Consider the following 17,135-nt stretch of genomic DNA (forward strand, 5'->3'; position numbering starts at 1 on the left):
GTTATCTTTTTGGAGGTACGAGGTGGAAATAAACAACAGCCTGCAGCCAAATTTGTGTTTATAGCACAAAAAGTAAAGATGGTCCTGTTATGTGTGTTTTGAATGAGTGTGTGTGTACATATATACACATATACTGTATATATATGTCATTCATGCCTCGATTGCTGGGAGTTTTTTAGGCCTCCAGTTTTGTTTTGTCATTGCATAAAAAGTCACTGTTTACGTAATTGATACATATTCATTCACCACGAATTGTAAAAACATTGCTCACTGTTTTATGCTATTTCAATTTATTTTATTTTATTAAATTAAATTTTAGTGAATGATTTTGTTTTTTGTTTTTTAGTAATCATCCAGTATACTTTTTTCAGTATTTTTTTCCTGATCAGAACTTTAGGATGGTCAAAATCATTATTTCTTTAAGCACGTTTTTGCATTTTTGTGCTGTTCTGATAAAGCGCAGCAACAAAGGGGCAGTAAACTGTATGAATTAATGCTTTATCAGTGCAACACTTACAGTAGTGAAAGTGAAGGAAAAAGTAAACAGTTACTTGGTTTCTGTTTTGTGCCTTTTTTGGACTCAGGGTGACAGTTTAGGTTTGTTTTGGGAGTAGTTTGGAGAAAACGAGGTGAAGCAAATGTTTGTATTGACTTGTAAAGATCCACCAATCCAAATGCCTCAGCGTAGGATGGCCCAAGTACAGGCATATGCAAAAGTTTGAACACCCCTAGTCAAATGGCAGATTTTGTTGATTTTCTAAGTGAAAATAAGTGAACACGTCCTCTACAGAGAATTTCTGCACATTTAATGCACAATTACAGTTTATTTACTAAACATAACGTATTGGAAAAACACCTAGCATGTACAAAGATTATGGTGCATTTAATATGTGATGTTTTAAGTTTTTTTTTTCCCCCAGTATGTTCCAAAACATGGAATTTGACCAGGGATGCTCAAACTTCTGCAACTGTAGGACCTTTTACCAAAGTTTCTCAAACAGTTACCATCAATGCCATTTTTTCAGTAATCACTCTTGTGACTGTGTAACCTACATATTAGTTCCAAAGTAGTTACTGAATAATAAGCTTAAGGATAATAACTGAACAACACGCCTGTAGGGGGGACTTTAAGGGGTTTAAATGTACGTTAGTGTAACAAGGTTTTGTTCGGACCATTGCTCTTGGTCCATTCATCATAAAATGTTCACACAAGTGGAAGAGGCCACAGGCCTTCAGATGGTATAAAAATATATAAAAACAAAAACAAGAAAGTTTTGAGGTTACAGCAGCGATAATTAACTTAATTTTGTCCCAAAACGTTAATTATTGATATGAAAAGCTGTTGTTTTTTGGCATAACGATTTGTAGCTGTCCTCAAATGTCCTGTTATGAGCTGAAGTAATTAAATGCGTTTAGCTTCAGTGTCAGAAGAAGCTGGAGGGCCAAACTGGGCCATGAGTGGACAGCTGCAGCAGAAACTTGAACCCTCTCCTGCCTTCATTCATGCACCGCCACACCCGGCCCTCCCAGCCTCTACATGACAAAGTGCAGCTCAGCACTTCTCCTCCCCCTCCCTCCCTTTCTCTCTCTCTCTCTCTCTCTCTCTCTCTCTCTCTCTCCTCCCTCTCTCACTCTTCGCTGACTCTCCTGTTGCATTTGAATGTGAAAAGCCTCTTATGTGTAGCTGGCTAGCGGTGGGGAGGAAGGGGGTGGTCATCTTTTAGCGTGTGGCTAGTGCTAGCTGCCTGGAAATGGGCTGAAGTGAAGCATTCTGGGTGGTTTGCACTTTAGTGGTTTGAGGTTTCAAGCAGATCCTTTCCTAAATATGTAGAAAAGCTTCACTAAGTGGCTTTTTAAGTTATGGGAGAATAAGAATGACTTCAGAATCCGTAAATTAGGAAAAGTTATTGAATTGTAAATTGATAGTCCCACTTCATACATCAGTGCTGTCATATTAAAACCCCATAACTGGTGCATTTGTTGAGATTTTTGTGGTTATAAATCATTCGAAAACACCAGCTGATGTTCACATTTTGTAAACACGGTGTGAAGAATGGACAGTATAGTTTAAAGTGACTTAAACTGTGTTACATTAACGTACATTAAATGAGTGTTTTTTCATTATGGTTTTGGAGGTTTTGATTGGAGGTTTTGCTGTGACCATAATGATATGCTAATCCTTTGAGTGAAACAATCAACAATAAAAATAGTTATGAGTCATAGTAATACAGATGTTTATTTACTAAATTATTGAATGTTTTGGGTTTGTTTTTTTGTCTTTTTCCATGTGCAGAATGCAAATGTTTGAACAGCCCCAGTCAAACTGCATATTTTGTTAATTTTCTAAGTGAAAATAAGTGAATACATCCACTACAGAGACACACTGATGTACATTTTAATGCACAATTACTGTTTATTTGCTGAATTTAACGTATTGGGAGGAAAATACATAATGTGACCTGGGTTATGACAATTTCAAATTTAATTTTTATATTGTTGTATTTATATTTATTTCCATATGTTAAACTCAGCAAATAATTAGAAAGCGTTCACTAAAAATAGCAAAAAAAATCCATATTTCAGTGCATTCTCTTTAGAGAATGTTTTAACTTATTTTCGCTTTAAAAAATAAAATCAAAACAATGAATTTGATCAGGGGTGTTCAAAATTTTGCATACGACTGTAGCTTATTATTTCCTATCCCATTCCGTTCAACTTCAAGAGCTCTTCAGTGGCAAAACAGCTCAATTTGGATGTGATAGTGTGTCTGTATGTGAGGCATTAACTTCTGCCTGTCCGTGCACTTCGCCTGGCTTTGAAAATAAGAGAGAGAGAGGGAGAGAGGGAGAGAGGGAGAAAGGGGGGTCTGTATTGTTCTGCTGCAGGGGAAAAATAGGGCTATCAGTTCCACTCAGATAACCCCCCACAACGTCATTGGCCCTCTGGCCACACCGTGACCCCTGGGGCCTGAACTGGGCGGTCATGTGACCGGGCCTGAAAGTGACCAGCAGGGCTGTGGTGGGAGGAGGAGGATCAGAGGCAGCCGGAGCTGGAGAGGAGAGGGAGGAGAGCGCAGGGAGAGAAAAAGAGTGAGAAGAGGCAGAGCGAGTGAGAGGGGAAGGGTGAGAGACATGAGGCCTAAGCCGTTCACCAGGAGGATACATGTATGAATGAATGGCAGAAGGATTGGAAGAGACATGAGATGGATTCATGGGAAGGTAAGAGAGCGAAGTAGGGGGGATGATGGAAAGAATGTATGAGCTGTTGATTTTTTCATTGTGGTTACACTAAAAGCAGGCTGGTGGTCTAATGTATAGATGTAAACAGTATAGATAACGAGTAGCCAAATGAAAAAACCAACACTTTTTTAGTGATCATTCCTGATGCTCTGAAAGCCCTGTTTGCCTAATGAAGCTAACAGCTGGTGGGTTTAGCAGTACAGGTTACTTATTTTGTGGCAAACCTCTGCAGCTGGCTTTATCTTCAGCCATTTTTGTAGCATAATTAACATGTAGCGGTAGTAATAGTTAAATGGTACTGAGATCTGCGCCATACAGTCTTTTTCCATAATATAATGTTTACGTTGTGAGAAAGGGAGTACATCGACGCTGTCGGAGCAAAACCTTATGTTTTTAAAATAATAACATTACAGGAGAAGGAACAAACATTCATAACTTGTAATGAAAGTTAATGTAACCATATTTTTTCCAGAGTCATTTTGGGCAATTTCTGTTGGTCAGTTCATCATGAAATTTTAACGTAATGCAGAAGGTAACTGGACTTTTCAAATTGTGAAAAAAAAAAAAAGCCAGAATGGATATACAGGATTTTCGTGTGCCAGTGACGATATGTGGATAAACAGTAGTACAGTATTAGCAAAAAGGCAAAATAGAATCATATCAGGTTTCTATTACAGTCAATGTCAACTAGCAATAGAAGTGTGAGCCTGTGAACAGAAACAGATGAATAAATGTTCAAATTAATGTTGTTCTCAGTTATGAACTCATGTAGGAGCGGTCTTCTGGACTATGTGGGCACACTTTGAGTAGTATATATAATGCATAATGACTGTATTACGTAACAGTTGCATTGCAAATGGCCGTGTCTGCAGTAATGATGAAGCTATCTTTGTTACTGAAGGGTGAGTAAACACTGTAGGCCTGTGGGCTGCTGTGCTATCAGTAGGGTTTTCTTAGTCATTCTGTTTAGCGTTAAATGCTATTGTGTTAAGCTGATAGTCTTAAGGTGGTGAATTGTATAATAGTGTATCTGCGTTCTATATTGTATGTAATAATCTCAGTAAATATAGTATTGTGACAGTAAAGCCTCGTGTTGTGTAATAATAGTGAGCTGCGCTGGGGTTGTGTGTGTGTGCTGTGTGGTATGCAGGCTGTGGCCCATCTGGAAAAGGTTTTCTGTGCTGAGCAGGCAGCTGTGTTCATGTGACGAGGAGCGGGGGTCAGCAGGACCCTTACACTCATCTGGTTAAACCCCCGACACGCACACAAGCCCCTGCCCCCTCCTACTGTAGCCCAAACTTCACCCCTCATTCCTCCCAGTTTTATCACTTTGACTTTTTGGCTCCTCCTCAGCTGATCATAAAACCAGCGTCGTAACATTTGCTCAGGAAAAACAAAAAAAGAACCAAGGAAAAAAAAAAAAACCTAATTTTGCGTGGAAATGGTTTTAATTGGTGTATTTTATACCCTTTTATACAGTCTTTTCACTTTTATACAGGCTTTATGTATAATAATCGACATTAAGGCTATTTAAAGTTGAATCGTCCTCAGCCGTCCACTGGCCTGGCCAGGCTGATGTGTTGTTAGCCTTTGCAGTGTTAGGTTAATTAGCATGCGCTCTTCTCAGCTTCTTGAGAGTTGCATGTGAATGTTCTCACATCATGATAAGAAAGAGAAAAGTAACAAGGACAAAATCCAAATTAGCTTTAAAGCTAACTTATAAGTGGTTTAACCCCCTCAGCCTTCATATCATTTATAGAATATATAGTAATTTACAGTGTTGCTTCCTGGAGTTGAATCGTCCTCAGGTGCCGACTGAACTGGTTAGGCTGGCCTGATATTAGCTTTGAAACTGCTGTGTTAGTTTTATGCTAATATGCTAATTGGCGTGTATCCTTTGTAGCTTGCTCTGTTTTTTGTGAAGTGAAAATTCTCTTACTTTGTGATAAGAAGATCGTCTTAAAACTAGATATGAGATGCATCTTATGATTATAAAGCCAGTGTTGTAACATTTGCTCAGCTCAAGGAAAGAAACAAGAATCAAGAACACAAATCCACATTAGCTTTGAAGCTAACTTAACATGTAAATGGTTGAAATTGGTTTATTTTCTACAGCCTTCATATCATTTACAGAATTGATTATAATTGACATCATTGTTTCCTTAAGTTAATTTGTGCTCAGATGCCAGCTGGACTGGTTTGGCTGACCTGATCTTAGCTTTTAAACTGCTGTATTAGTTTTATGCTGAAGTGAACATGTTCTCACATTAGGATATGAGGTGCATCTTAAGACTGTAAAACCAATGTTGTAACATTTGCTCAGCTCAAGAAAAAAAAAAACAAAACAAGACCAAATTAGCTTTGATGCTAATTGTATAATGGTTGTAATTCTTTTACAGAGCCATATTCTCCCTTCATCGTTTGAAAAATGTAAATTAATAGACATTAATCCTTCCTGTCACCAGCCGCCCACTGGACCCGCCAGACTGAAGTGATATTAGCTTCAAACTCCTGTGTTAGTTTTATGCTAATTTGCATGCGTTCTTCTTAGCTTTCTCGGGGTTAGATGTGAAAATGTTCTCACGTTGCGATATGAGGTGTAAAGCACTTTCCCCTCATTTGATGACTCTGTCTCCCTCTCCCGCTTTCATTTATTCATTGATTCACACCTTCACATTTGTGAATGAACTCTGCTGAAGACACGGAGCCCACCTCAGGCTAGTTTTGACGGCATATTGAAGTGTAAGGGGGGCACATACCCAGGATGCCTCTCAACTGGGTTGTTTTTCAAGAGCTTGATTAAATTAAAATCACTCTAGAATACTGGAGGGCGGCTTGATTAGGATAAAAATGATGATTATTTTGGTCAGTATTAAGATTGTGATTGTGTAACACAATTACTTATTGATTTTAGAAACATCATGCAGTTATTGAACTTTTAAATCCTTGAATTGAACAGTTTTATATCGATTATCTTGTTTTCAAAATAGCTGGAGGCCAAAATCATAATTGAAAATAAAATTCAATTAATCGCCCAGCCCTAGAATATAACACAATTTGCTTTTTGAGCCTTTTTAAATATATTTAGCAAAATGTAAGGATGCCGGTATACAACAGCCGATGTTAATGAAATAGCCAGTGTTACTGAAGCAGTCAAGCTTAGTGGAACAGCTAATGCTAATGATTAACGTGAGATTCTGAAGGTCTTTTAAGAGCACCATTGCTAGTAATGATGTAAATAGACTAGTAGTTGTGCGGTGTGGCTTGAGTTGCATGCCTAACATAACCCATTTCCAGTTGTAAACTGATCTGGCAAGGCTGGCATGATATTAGCTTTTAAACTGAAGTTAGTTTAATGCTAGATAGAATGCGTTCTTCATAACTTCTGGAGGGTCTGATGTCTAAATGTTCTTGTGTCACAATATGAGGTATCCTGACATTTGATCAGCTCAAGGTACAAGAAAAAATACAAATTACCTGTGAAGGTTTTGAATGGTTTAAATTGGTGTATTTTATTTCATGCAGCCTTCATATCATTTACAGAATTTATAGTAATTAACATTTAATGCTTATCCTCATTTATCTGAATACTGGCCTTATTAACATGAGACTCTGACCCATTTAAATTCATATAAGGACACTTTATTTTTCCTGAATTAAAGAGACTGCAAATGCCATCACATTGTAGCCGTGCTTGAATATGGCCAAGGGTGGTATGCGAAAACACCATTGTGCTTGTGTACGTGTTTCAAAAGGCTACTGTACGAGGCTCCTCCTCCGCTGCTAATCCTATTGAGCCTGCGCCTAACCCTGCTACTGTGTTATTGTTAACAACAAGGGGGCTGGGAGGCGTGGGGGGGACCTCTCAGGGCTTCTTTGCATCCTTTCCATTCCTGTCTTTCTTTTCCACCTCTCCCTTTCCATGTTCACTCTGTGTCTCTTTCCTCTTTCCCTTCCATTTTTTTTCTGTCCTTCCTTCTCATCCGTCACTCTTTCAGGCAGGAAGTCACCTCTCAGTGGCATCTGGGTTGGGGGGGTGAAGGGTGGGGGGCGAAGGGTGATGTGGACGCAGTGCGTGTGCATACTTACGGGGGATGGGGCTAAAACCTGTGTGTAGATCAATAGCAGTAGGAGAGGTCAGTGATCGGAGGTTCTGTAAAATTGGTCTAAATTTAGACCAAATGAAAACCTGTCTACAATGGTCACCACAAGCCAATTAGCCGGGTGGACTGTTTACGTCACCAAACAGTATATGTCCTTTAGCTTTGCGCTCCAGTGCAGTGATATTGAAGCTTCACCCACACAAACAGTTGATACCCATGTGAAAACAAAGCCATTATTTTGACATCAGGATTGATTGATTTTCTTGTTGGCTCCTCTTCTTAATTCATTACTGCCTCGTTCTTTGAACGTATGCCTTTTTTTTTTTAGCTTCAGGGCCATTTCTACAGGTTAGATAAGGTAATCTCACCGCTGGAAAGCTTTTATTCAACCTTTAGCACATTTACTTGAAGAAAATCAATCTTATTTTTTCCACTCAATGTCGTTTATGCTATATATTTCAGCGTAGCATCTATTCATGTATCGTGTGAATGAAGACCTTGCATAGTACTCTGTGCATCCTTCTCTTTATGAAGCTTTATCATGTGTCAAGATACCCCGGCAAACTGTATTTGAAGTGTGTTTTTTGTGTTAAATCACAAAAACGCATCATTTTTCACACCAGAAGTTGAAAAGCGTAAAACGTGTTTGCGCTGACTTTGGCCTTCGTATAAATCTTCTAATGAATGATGTTTTGAGATTTTTCCTTGTTAAGTAGACTTTGGCCAATCAATAGCACCCCACAAATACAGAAATTCCAAAGCCTCAGATGAAAGGCTTTGTGTGGCATCAGCTTGGAATCCAGGCCCCATAACCCTTCTTAGATAAGGACTACAGAAGAAAGGGAAGTTTAGCAGGAGAAACTGGCGAGTTGAAGAAGAGGTTATCTCAGAGATGGCGGGAATCAATAGAGCTAATAGCAAGAGTCATGATATTTGTTCACATTTCAGGGTTTGATATGTTTTAACTGCTGGTGGCCTGTATTGATTTTAATACCCAACAGCACAGATGATGGAGAAGCAGCTTTACTGTGGGTGACCTCTGCAGCAGTACTTATTCGTGGGTTTCTTGTGCTCTTGGCAAAAAGTGGCCACAGCTTTTGTGTTGAGAGAGGACGCAAAAAAGGCCTCTCCAAACATCCTGGGCCTGAAGCTGCAGCCTCAGCACTTTCACACATTTTCACAGTTTAAGCAAGCCAGCATGAGACTAGCCTACTGATAAGGCAAAGGTTAACATTTTAAATGGCCTTAGACCTATGTATGTGATGAAGCAACCTACGCTTTCAGTGGTGCGCTAGCAGGTATATCAACAAAAGCCAAGAGCAGCAGCATTAAGTTATTGGTGGATCTTGGCGTCATTGGCAAATGCTAATGACTGGTGCTTAGACTGGGTGAGATAGCTACAGTACACAGGGCAAAATGAGCTGGGGGTTGGAAGAGGAGGTCATTCTTATGCGAACCTGTTTGTTTTCCCTACTCATTCATTCATTCTTTTCTGGTTTGGGCGAGTTTCAGCTAGCCAAAGCTGAGAGGATTAGCCTAAGAGCCTAGGACAAGAACTGTTCAGGGCTACCAATCAGACCAGATTGATCAGAGGCTTTTCACAATCAGACAGTAATAAATGAGCTTAATAGTTTGGTATGCAGTTTGTTTTAGTCAACTTTTTGAGTATTTTGTTAAGCCCACATGGAGTATGTTAGTTGTCAGTAAGCAGTTTGATTAGCCTGGATTTGATTTTCAAGGACAATTTTGAGTGTTTTGACGGAACCACATGTGATACGTGTTACATTATGGGGTATTTTCACCTACGTGTTTTATATTTCTGGGTATTTTTTGGGTTTATTTTTGCCCCTATATGTAGCACTCTATATATATATAAGTCTGTTGTTACCTTATGGTGGCTTTGAAGCTGAATTGCATTGAGGGGTGAGACTGAATATACTCCAAATGAAGGATGAGCTAAAGAGAATGTACAGTAGACATTGTGCCACTGATTTGAATGAGTGAATAATAGATACTAGTAGAATGGGGGAGGATGTGTGGGGAAGAAAAAAGTGGTGAAAGAGTGGAAAAGTACAGGAGAGATGCACCCCCCACCACGCCCACGCACACACACACACACACACACACACACTCACTCAAGCTGGGTTTGATTCTAATGGAAACAAAGACAAAGCCCTTGGAGAGCACCCCCCTCCCCCTAACCATCCTCCATCCTTTATCCACAGTCCTCCATGTAGTCGACCTAACCTCTGCTTCTTGGCCTCCATCTTGGTGTGGACACATGGAAATAATCTATACTAAATAAATCAGCATGCATTATGGTTAAGATGGGTAGTTAAATCACCATCTTCTCTGGCTATTCATTGGATGATAAGGCCATCCAGGCCTATATAATGACCACCTCATGGATGAGGGACCTCAAGAACCTGGTGTTGCAATGAGTATAGCATGTCAGAGTAAAGAGGAGGGAGTGATGAGTTCATTTGAGAATTAACAGCTGCTGCAGTTGTGTAGAAAATGTGGTCAGTATGATATGTCAATGTTATTGTTTATCATGGGTATCATTTGCATTTCTAGAACACTGAACTACTGCATAGATCATAAAAACACAGATTTAACCCACCTAGAGAGCCTGTAAATAGCAACATCCAATGTATAGTGGTTACATAGTTAAAGTAGCTGATTGTGTGTTCTAAAATGGTTTTCCTTCTTAATTTATTCTGCAATCTCTGTAACAAAAAGCATTGTACTCAGTGCTTCAGTGTTTAAATGTGGTGCTTTTGTTTTGGTCCTGTATTTTTGTCTGTTCCAACTTCAGAAACTTTCAAAAAGCTAGATATCGTGATACCTATCATGTATAGCAAGACAGTCCTCAAGCATTGTGATGTTTTTGTCCACCCATAGTAGAAAGTGCTGGACTGCTCCTGCTGAAGTTTGGAATGAAACCAGGCCTGACCTCAGGGTAACAATGCAAGATTTAATAGACACAACAGGGGGTCTTGGCACTGTGTGCGTGTAGGGTGGGGGATACACAGCTTAAGGCAAAGGGAAGGGTTTAAGATGAGGCAGAAAAGCTGGCTTTTATATTCCCCCTCCTACACCCAACCACAGCAGCTTTTCTTTTCCACACAACATTTGGGCTTTGAGAGGTCACGTTTTTCATATGATGGCCCAAATGCTCACATTTACAGTGCTGTGCAAAAGACAAAAACCCCCAAAAATTTCCAGTCAAAGCAACCATTAAGTAAAACTGTTAATTATGGGGACATTTCTGAGATTAAATGTAAGGAAGGAGAAAGTCAAAGTAAAACAAGTTAAAAAAAAAGGAGTTTCCAAAATAGGAGTTCAGAAATGATTAAAAGATATAGAGAAAATGGGACTCCTAACAACCATGCAAGACCTGGTAGACCAGCAACTCTGTCCCCATCAGATAAACAGCACTTAAAGCTTTCATCAAGCTCCACTCTTGCTTCAGATGTTAAAAAACACATATGTAAAGGATGTGTACCTGTCAAGAGGACATTACTGAAGAAGGACGGTAGACAAAATAGAAGAACATTTGCGCTAGACCTCCAAAACTGGACCAAATCTGAGATATGGAATAAGGTCTTACGGACTACAATGTTAATTTGTAATTGGGATTATCTGGGTGGACAAGTAACAGTACAACCAACTTCTAAGACTGAACTTTGGAGGTGTGGAATAATATCCCTGCAGATTTTTCTGAAAAACTGAAATCAAGTCCCCCAAAAGGAATGGAAGTTGTAGTAAAGGCAAAGTGTGGACGTATTAAATACTAAAAATCTGTATCAAATTTTCAGCTTTTTTTCCTGATAATGAAAAATGAATAACTTTCTTAATGGCATTTTGACTGGAAATGAAAGAAATGAAGGGTCTCTGACTTTTGCACAGTACTGTAGCAGACAGTTAACAGTAAACAAATGTAAAATATTTCTCAAGCTATGATACAAAAGAAATGTTCCAGAATGACCTGTGGTGTCATCTTTTTAGTTACCTTTTCAGAAAGTTGTGTTTTGAATCTCTACTGAACTGGTAATCTCTGCATTGTGAATGTGAGCCTGTTTGTGTGCGTGTGTGTGTGTGTGTGTGTTTGTGTGTATGTTTGAGTGAGTGACAGGGCGGGCTGAGACGGAGGCGGGGTGTGTGAGGTGACGCTGTGGGATCAAGTGGGTGAAGGTGTGAGGGAACTCCAGGTTTATAGGGTGGCCATGCACTTGAAAGAGAGGGTGACAAATTTAGCCAATCAAAGCGGGCTGAGGTGTGAATAAAGGAAGCCAGCGTTGGTAGCAGTGTTTTCTCATTGAAGGAAGTCAGTCATTTCACATACCGTGGCCAATAATTTACGATTTCAAATGCATCCTGCATAACACTGCTTCTGCTGTAAGATCCAGGCAAATGGTCTGCAGTGAAGTGAAGTCAATGTTACTGTAAAGCATTTGGGCACCTTCTCCCATCGAGAATGAAGCTATTGGAGTATTCAGCCAGGAGAACGTTACACATTTCAGCTTGTGGTTACTGTGTTTTAATGAGCCCTACAGGCCTAAATTGTTAATGCCATTAATATTTTGTTCCATTATAGTCAGGCTACTGGCCTCAAACGTAGTTTATTAAATGTTTGTATTGTGGTCAGACTTCTTAGCAGACAGCTACAGCGTAGTGTCCGTGGCTGAACTTATTTGCTAAATGGATCTGAAGTTGAGCTGATCCTGGCACAGCTTAGCCTGACCGACTTGGCAGCTTCATGCAAAACAACGTAGAGCTCAGTCTAATCAGGACAGTGGAGGTCCATCTGTGGTGACTTGTCCTTAGTCTATCAGCGTGACCCCACAGAAAACAATGACAGCTTAAAGGGGAATTTAAAAATTTCTGCAGAAATAAAGGGTTAGGATGTAAACAAATTCACTCAGAGTGGTTTGACGTGAAACACACAGTTTTAGAGAAACTGAGCCAGAACCGTTTACAGTGGTGGTGATAGGAACCAGAAGTCTGAAGAGTTTAATGGCTTAAAACTTTTTCAAATACATTCATGGCTAGAGGTGCATGCAGGGTGTTGAGGCAAAATAGTCCTCAAAGAAAACAGTTTTTCAGATATACCACCAATTATTACCAGTGTTATCAACATTACTGGTCATTTTAAGTAGTAAATAAATGTATTTCTGTTGTAGATATCACCACCCCTCGTCCCTATTAGCCAGCACTGTAGAGAAATCCCAAAAAACATACAGGAAAAAAGTGTGTATGTTTATCTACAATGAACCATTTCACATCAAACCACTCTGAATGACTTTGTTTACACTGAAATGATTGGACTGAAAATAAAAAAGTGGTGAAAATTCCTATTTAATATTTTACTTTTATGCTGTTTATCAGGATGTCAGTATAAATAACATTGCATTTGCAAAATACAAATGCAATTGCATTTTTCTCTTTGTGACTTTGGTATCTCTGAATTACATGGTAATTTTACTCATTTATGAATTACGCTCCACGAGGTTACATGTTAATATGTAACATGGCGTTGCTGATAAAAAGACACAGAAATCTGTCCTAAAAAGGAGAAGAAATGTTGTTTGATATTGATGAGTTCAGCAGTGATGGGGTGCATATGAGTGAAGCCCATTCAGCATTGTAAAGCTAATACGTCAGCGGTCAGCTCTTTGTCTCGGCGGGGTCCCGGCGGGGTCCCGGCGGCTCCTGCAGGGCCGGTACAGTATGCTAAAGCTTTCAGCACACCCCAGGCAGCTCAAAGCCTATGACATTCAGATGGTAATACCTCCGAAAAGCTTTAGAATCCTCCTAACTTTGCATTTAACAGGGCAAAGAGAGAGAAAGAAAGAAAGAAAGCAAGAAAGAAAGAGACAGAGATTAATCCTTGATATGGGAGTTTCACAGATAGGACAAGTGAATAATTAAGCACATTCAGACTTTTTGGCTTCTTGGAATGACTTGTCATAAAAATGTCCTTTTTATGTATGTATAGTGTAAGCTGAGATATTATATAGTAGACACCAAAGGGTATTTTTAGGTGTTTTATTTGATATTTCTATTATTATTATTATTATTATTGTTCTATATAGAACAAGAAAAAATTAAAAATTATACACTGTAATTTGAACTCCTCCAGTCAGATTTCAAGTTTTAATGATTTTTCGAGTGAAAACAAGATAGTAACACATCCTCTACACAGAAAAAAAACTTGGTTCCACAAATCTTAGTGCCCAATTTCTGTTTATTCGCTGAATTTAACATCTTGAACAAATATTCATATAATGTGGTATCACTTTTGTGCAGGCCACATTTTATGTTCATTTTTTTTCCCCGATATGTTAAATTTAGCTAATGAAAATGTGTTAATTAAGCATGCAATTTGCCCAGGGGTGCTCAATCTTTTGCATACTAATGTATGTTTACAGTACATTTTATGTACTTGGAGAATCAACCACCACTTTTGAGATATGAGGCATTGCAGATGTTCGTTCCATCAGCTTTCTCAGTCATTTTAGAAACATTTACAGCTCCATCCATCACTCTGGACTGATTGCACAGAACTCACAGATTAGAAAGATTTTACTCTTTTATCTGCATCCAGATTGGTTTAATATGATTGAAAACAGTGACTCTATGTGTCTACACGGTAGCCTTTACATGATTTGTTTTGGTTGCTGTTCGAAAATTTCAAAACGGCCTCCTGCCTCGAATCAAAGCACGAACTCTTAACCTCACTATCAGACTAAACAATGTCTGTGCAGTAAGGGGAGGGCAAAAAAAACCCTCCAAATCTTCCAGCACTCCTCTTTTTCCGGCTCTTCTGCCCGCGTGCTCGTGCACTGCTGACCCCTGGCCGGTTTGGAAGGCCGCTCTCTCCACAAAGAGGCAGCCAGGCAGCGCAGGCTTTTCAAACCCAGCATTCTGCACTGTAATCATACTGTCTCATAGAAGAGTAAATGGCATGTCAGATGGTTTGAATGGCCTGTTCTTGACTCCGCTGTAACGACGGGCCTGAGGAACTCCCTCTCCTGTGGAAAGAGAAAAGGCTCTGGGCCATGACCCTGCTTTTATGACTTGAACTCTCCATTAACGGCCTCCAGCCCCGGCAGTTGACCCCGCCGCATTCTCCAACAACTGCAGCGTTTTTTTTCACCGCTGCTCTGCCTCTCTCACTACACCTCACTCTATATCTCTCTATTTCTGTCTCTATCTCTGTGTAGAAATCTGCTTCAGATACTGCATTAAGGTTTCTGTAATGATGATTCTGTCATTTTCCACTTGATTTCTTCAGTTTTCCCACAATAATCAAATCACACTTACAGGAAAAGACTAGGATAGAGGTGATATGAACATAATGACTGAGCAAATGTTGCTCAAGGTTGATTTGAGTTAGGTTAAATCATCAGTTCAGCATTAAAATCTGAAAGACAGATACTCGCCAAGTCCTTAAAAGACCTTAAAGGACATGAACAAAGAAACAGCCTCAGATTGATTCCTCAAACCTGAGATAAATGAAGACATGGAGGGCGTTTCCCCCTCAGATAAAGTCTGCGTTTTGGCCGACAGGCTGGGTGAAAATTCCCCATTCAGGGCTGAACGCGCGTGTCGGCCCTTTCTCTCGTCTCCGTGGGGTCTGTCACTCGGCCCTGCAGGGGGATAGAGTGTCCAGCAGGCCGCTGAAGGCTCAGCGAGCGGCGGCTGGAAGGGATCTCATCACAGTGGGGGGAAGGGAGGGGAGGGGAGGGGAGTGAGAGAGAGAGAGGTTTTGTGTTTCCGTAGCTCTGGGTTTGAACCCTCTTCCTGCCCAGTCAGCCATGACGCAGCGGCCGGCCATGAGCCAGCAGGTTCCCTTCATACACACGCCGTTCACTGTCGCCATGGCACCCATCTGGTTAAAGGCCTTTTATTTTTTTTATTTCTTTATACGTTTTATAGGTTGTATGTTTATGTTCTTCATAGTCTGAAAATAGGTAAGACTGACCTTGATTAAAATTGAACTAGAGCACGCAGTTGAAACTCTGGGTTTCCTTGGCGCTTTTCTAGAAATGAAAAAAAAAAAATTTAAAAAGCCAGTGATGTATATGCAGTACGCTTTCAGTGAAGAGCTGTGTATTTAGGCTAAGGCTATATGGCAAAAACACAAGGTCACTGTACTTCAAGAAATGTTTATCATACATGATATGCGTCACAATACAGTTTTTCTAAGGTTTAAAAACAGAACCAGTGCCACGTTTTAAAAATATAATCAAAACTAAGAATACAGTGATTTTCAATGAACACTTCACTTACTGCCATACACCAAATTCAGTTTAGCAGGACTATTTATGCTCCCTTTGTAGTGAAACATGCAGTCAGTCGGGCCTCATTCATCAATATCTTCTAAGTTTTTTCTTAAATGTGTTCTTGAGAAAAGTCCTAAAAAAGTCTGTCAGATTCATGATGTTCTTAAAGCGCAGAATTGTTCACACTTTTGTGCTCTTGAATGTGTGTAGATTCTGTTCTTACCTAAGAACAAATCCCAAATAAGAAAACATTGATAATGTCAGAATCTTAAGTGGGTTTTAAGAAAAAATTTCTCTGTAAGATCTGTTGGTGAATGAGGCTCAATGTTCTTAAAGTACTGATGATATCCACAATATGCTCAGAAAAGTATTTTTTGACATAATTTCTAATTTATTATTTTTATTTATTATGAATTTCTAATAAAATACTTTTATTTTGATAAATAATACATTCACAAAAGTATGTACTTCATCTCTGCCATAGACCACCTTCATTGCACTTATATCTGAACCTAAGACTTTTTTCACTTAGAAATTAAGTTTGGTTTAGCTAAATTAAGTCTACTCCTCCATAACTGTTGCATATTTTAATATAGGTCCTGTTCTCCCTCCCTGCCCTTTCCAGCACAGTGGTTACAGTAATTTGACTCTGCAGTTAATGCAGGTAGAGAGTAACACACCCTTTTAAATTTGGAGCTCTGAATGAGTTGCTGTTCGTGATAACACCTCCTGCTGGCTGCTCTGACTGAGAGAGTGCAGGATGCTGTTTCAGCATGAGACAGGAATGAGAGATGAGTGTGTAATGAGTCATAATGGAGTGAGAAGGCGGTCGTGCTTCAGCTTTTCTGTCAGTTCTACATGAATTAGTCATGCGACATCTCTGAGTTTCGGTTTTAGCTATTAGAGACGAGGCCACGGAGCCTCAAGGCCTTTCAGCACTTCAGGAGGCACAATACTGTGCAAAAGCCTGAGGCCTCCTCCGAAAATTGAATTTAAAGCCTTTTATCTGTGCAGTTAGCTTTTATCTGCTAGGAAGAACGTAGTACCTTTACAAATACATACAAATACACATTAATTACAGTACATTGTGATCTGTCAGTTTCTTAAGCATTTACAGACGTGTCCTTGAGTTGAGATCTGTACATGGAATTGTTACTTTAAATTCTCCTTCATTTGTTACTTTGCGCTGTATTAATGTTTATTAAGGCTTATTCTAAAGTTATACTGTGTATAATTTAACAGAAACACACACTTACTGCCCAGATAGTTTAATAACTGTATCAAAAACGATTAATCTCTTTTTTACACATATTAACAGAACTCTCTCATTTTCTCTCTCTCTTTCACAGATGACCAGGCTGAGCAGCGCTCCTGTCTCATTTGTGGAGACCGCGCCACTGGACTGCACTATGGCATCATTTCTTGCGAGGGCTGCAAGGGCTTCTTCAAGCGCAGCATCTGCAACAAGCGCGTGTACCGCTGCAGCCGCGACAAAAACTGCG

At 39.6% G+C, this 17,135-nt stretch overlaps 1 protein-coding gene across 1 annotated transcript in view; it reads left to right on the top strand.

The window, feature by feature from the left end:
* The first annotated feature begins 3,087 nt into the window (after nt 1-3,087).
* The window catches only part of nr6a1a (nuclear receptor subfamily 6, group A, member 1a), a 27,468-nt gene continuing 13,420 nt past the window's right edge, over nt 3,088-17,135 (top strand). Inside the window, exons 1-2 of the mRNA XM_036578294.1 lie at nt 3,088-3,218; nt 16,983-17,135. The exon at nt 16,983-17,135 is cut by the window's right edge and continues 78 nt beyond it. Of these exons, the coding sequence (XP_036434187.1) occupies nt 3,167-3,218; nt 16,983-17,135 (205 nt within the window). The 5' untranslated portion in view covers nt 3,088-3,166. The remainder of the gene's footprint in view (nt 3,219-16,982) is intronic.

The sequence above is a fragment of the Colossoma macropomum genome, unplaced genomic scaffold (assembly GCF_904425465.1).
Source record: "Colossoma macropomum unplaced genomic scaffold, Colossoma_macropomum, whole genome shotgun sequence".
Lineage (NCBI taxonomy): Eukaryota > Metazoa > Chordata > Actinopteri > Characiformes > Serrasalmidae > Colossoma > Colossoma macropomum.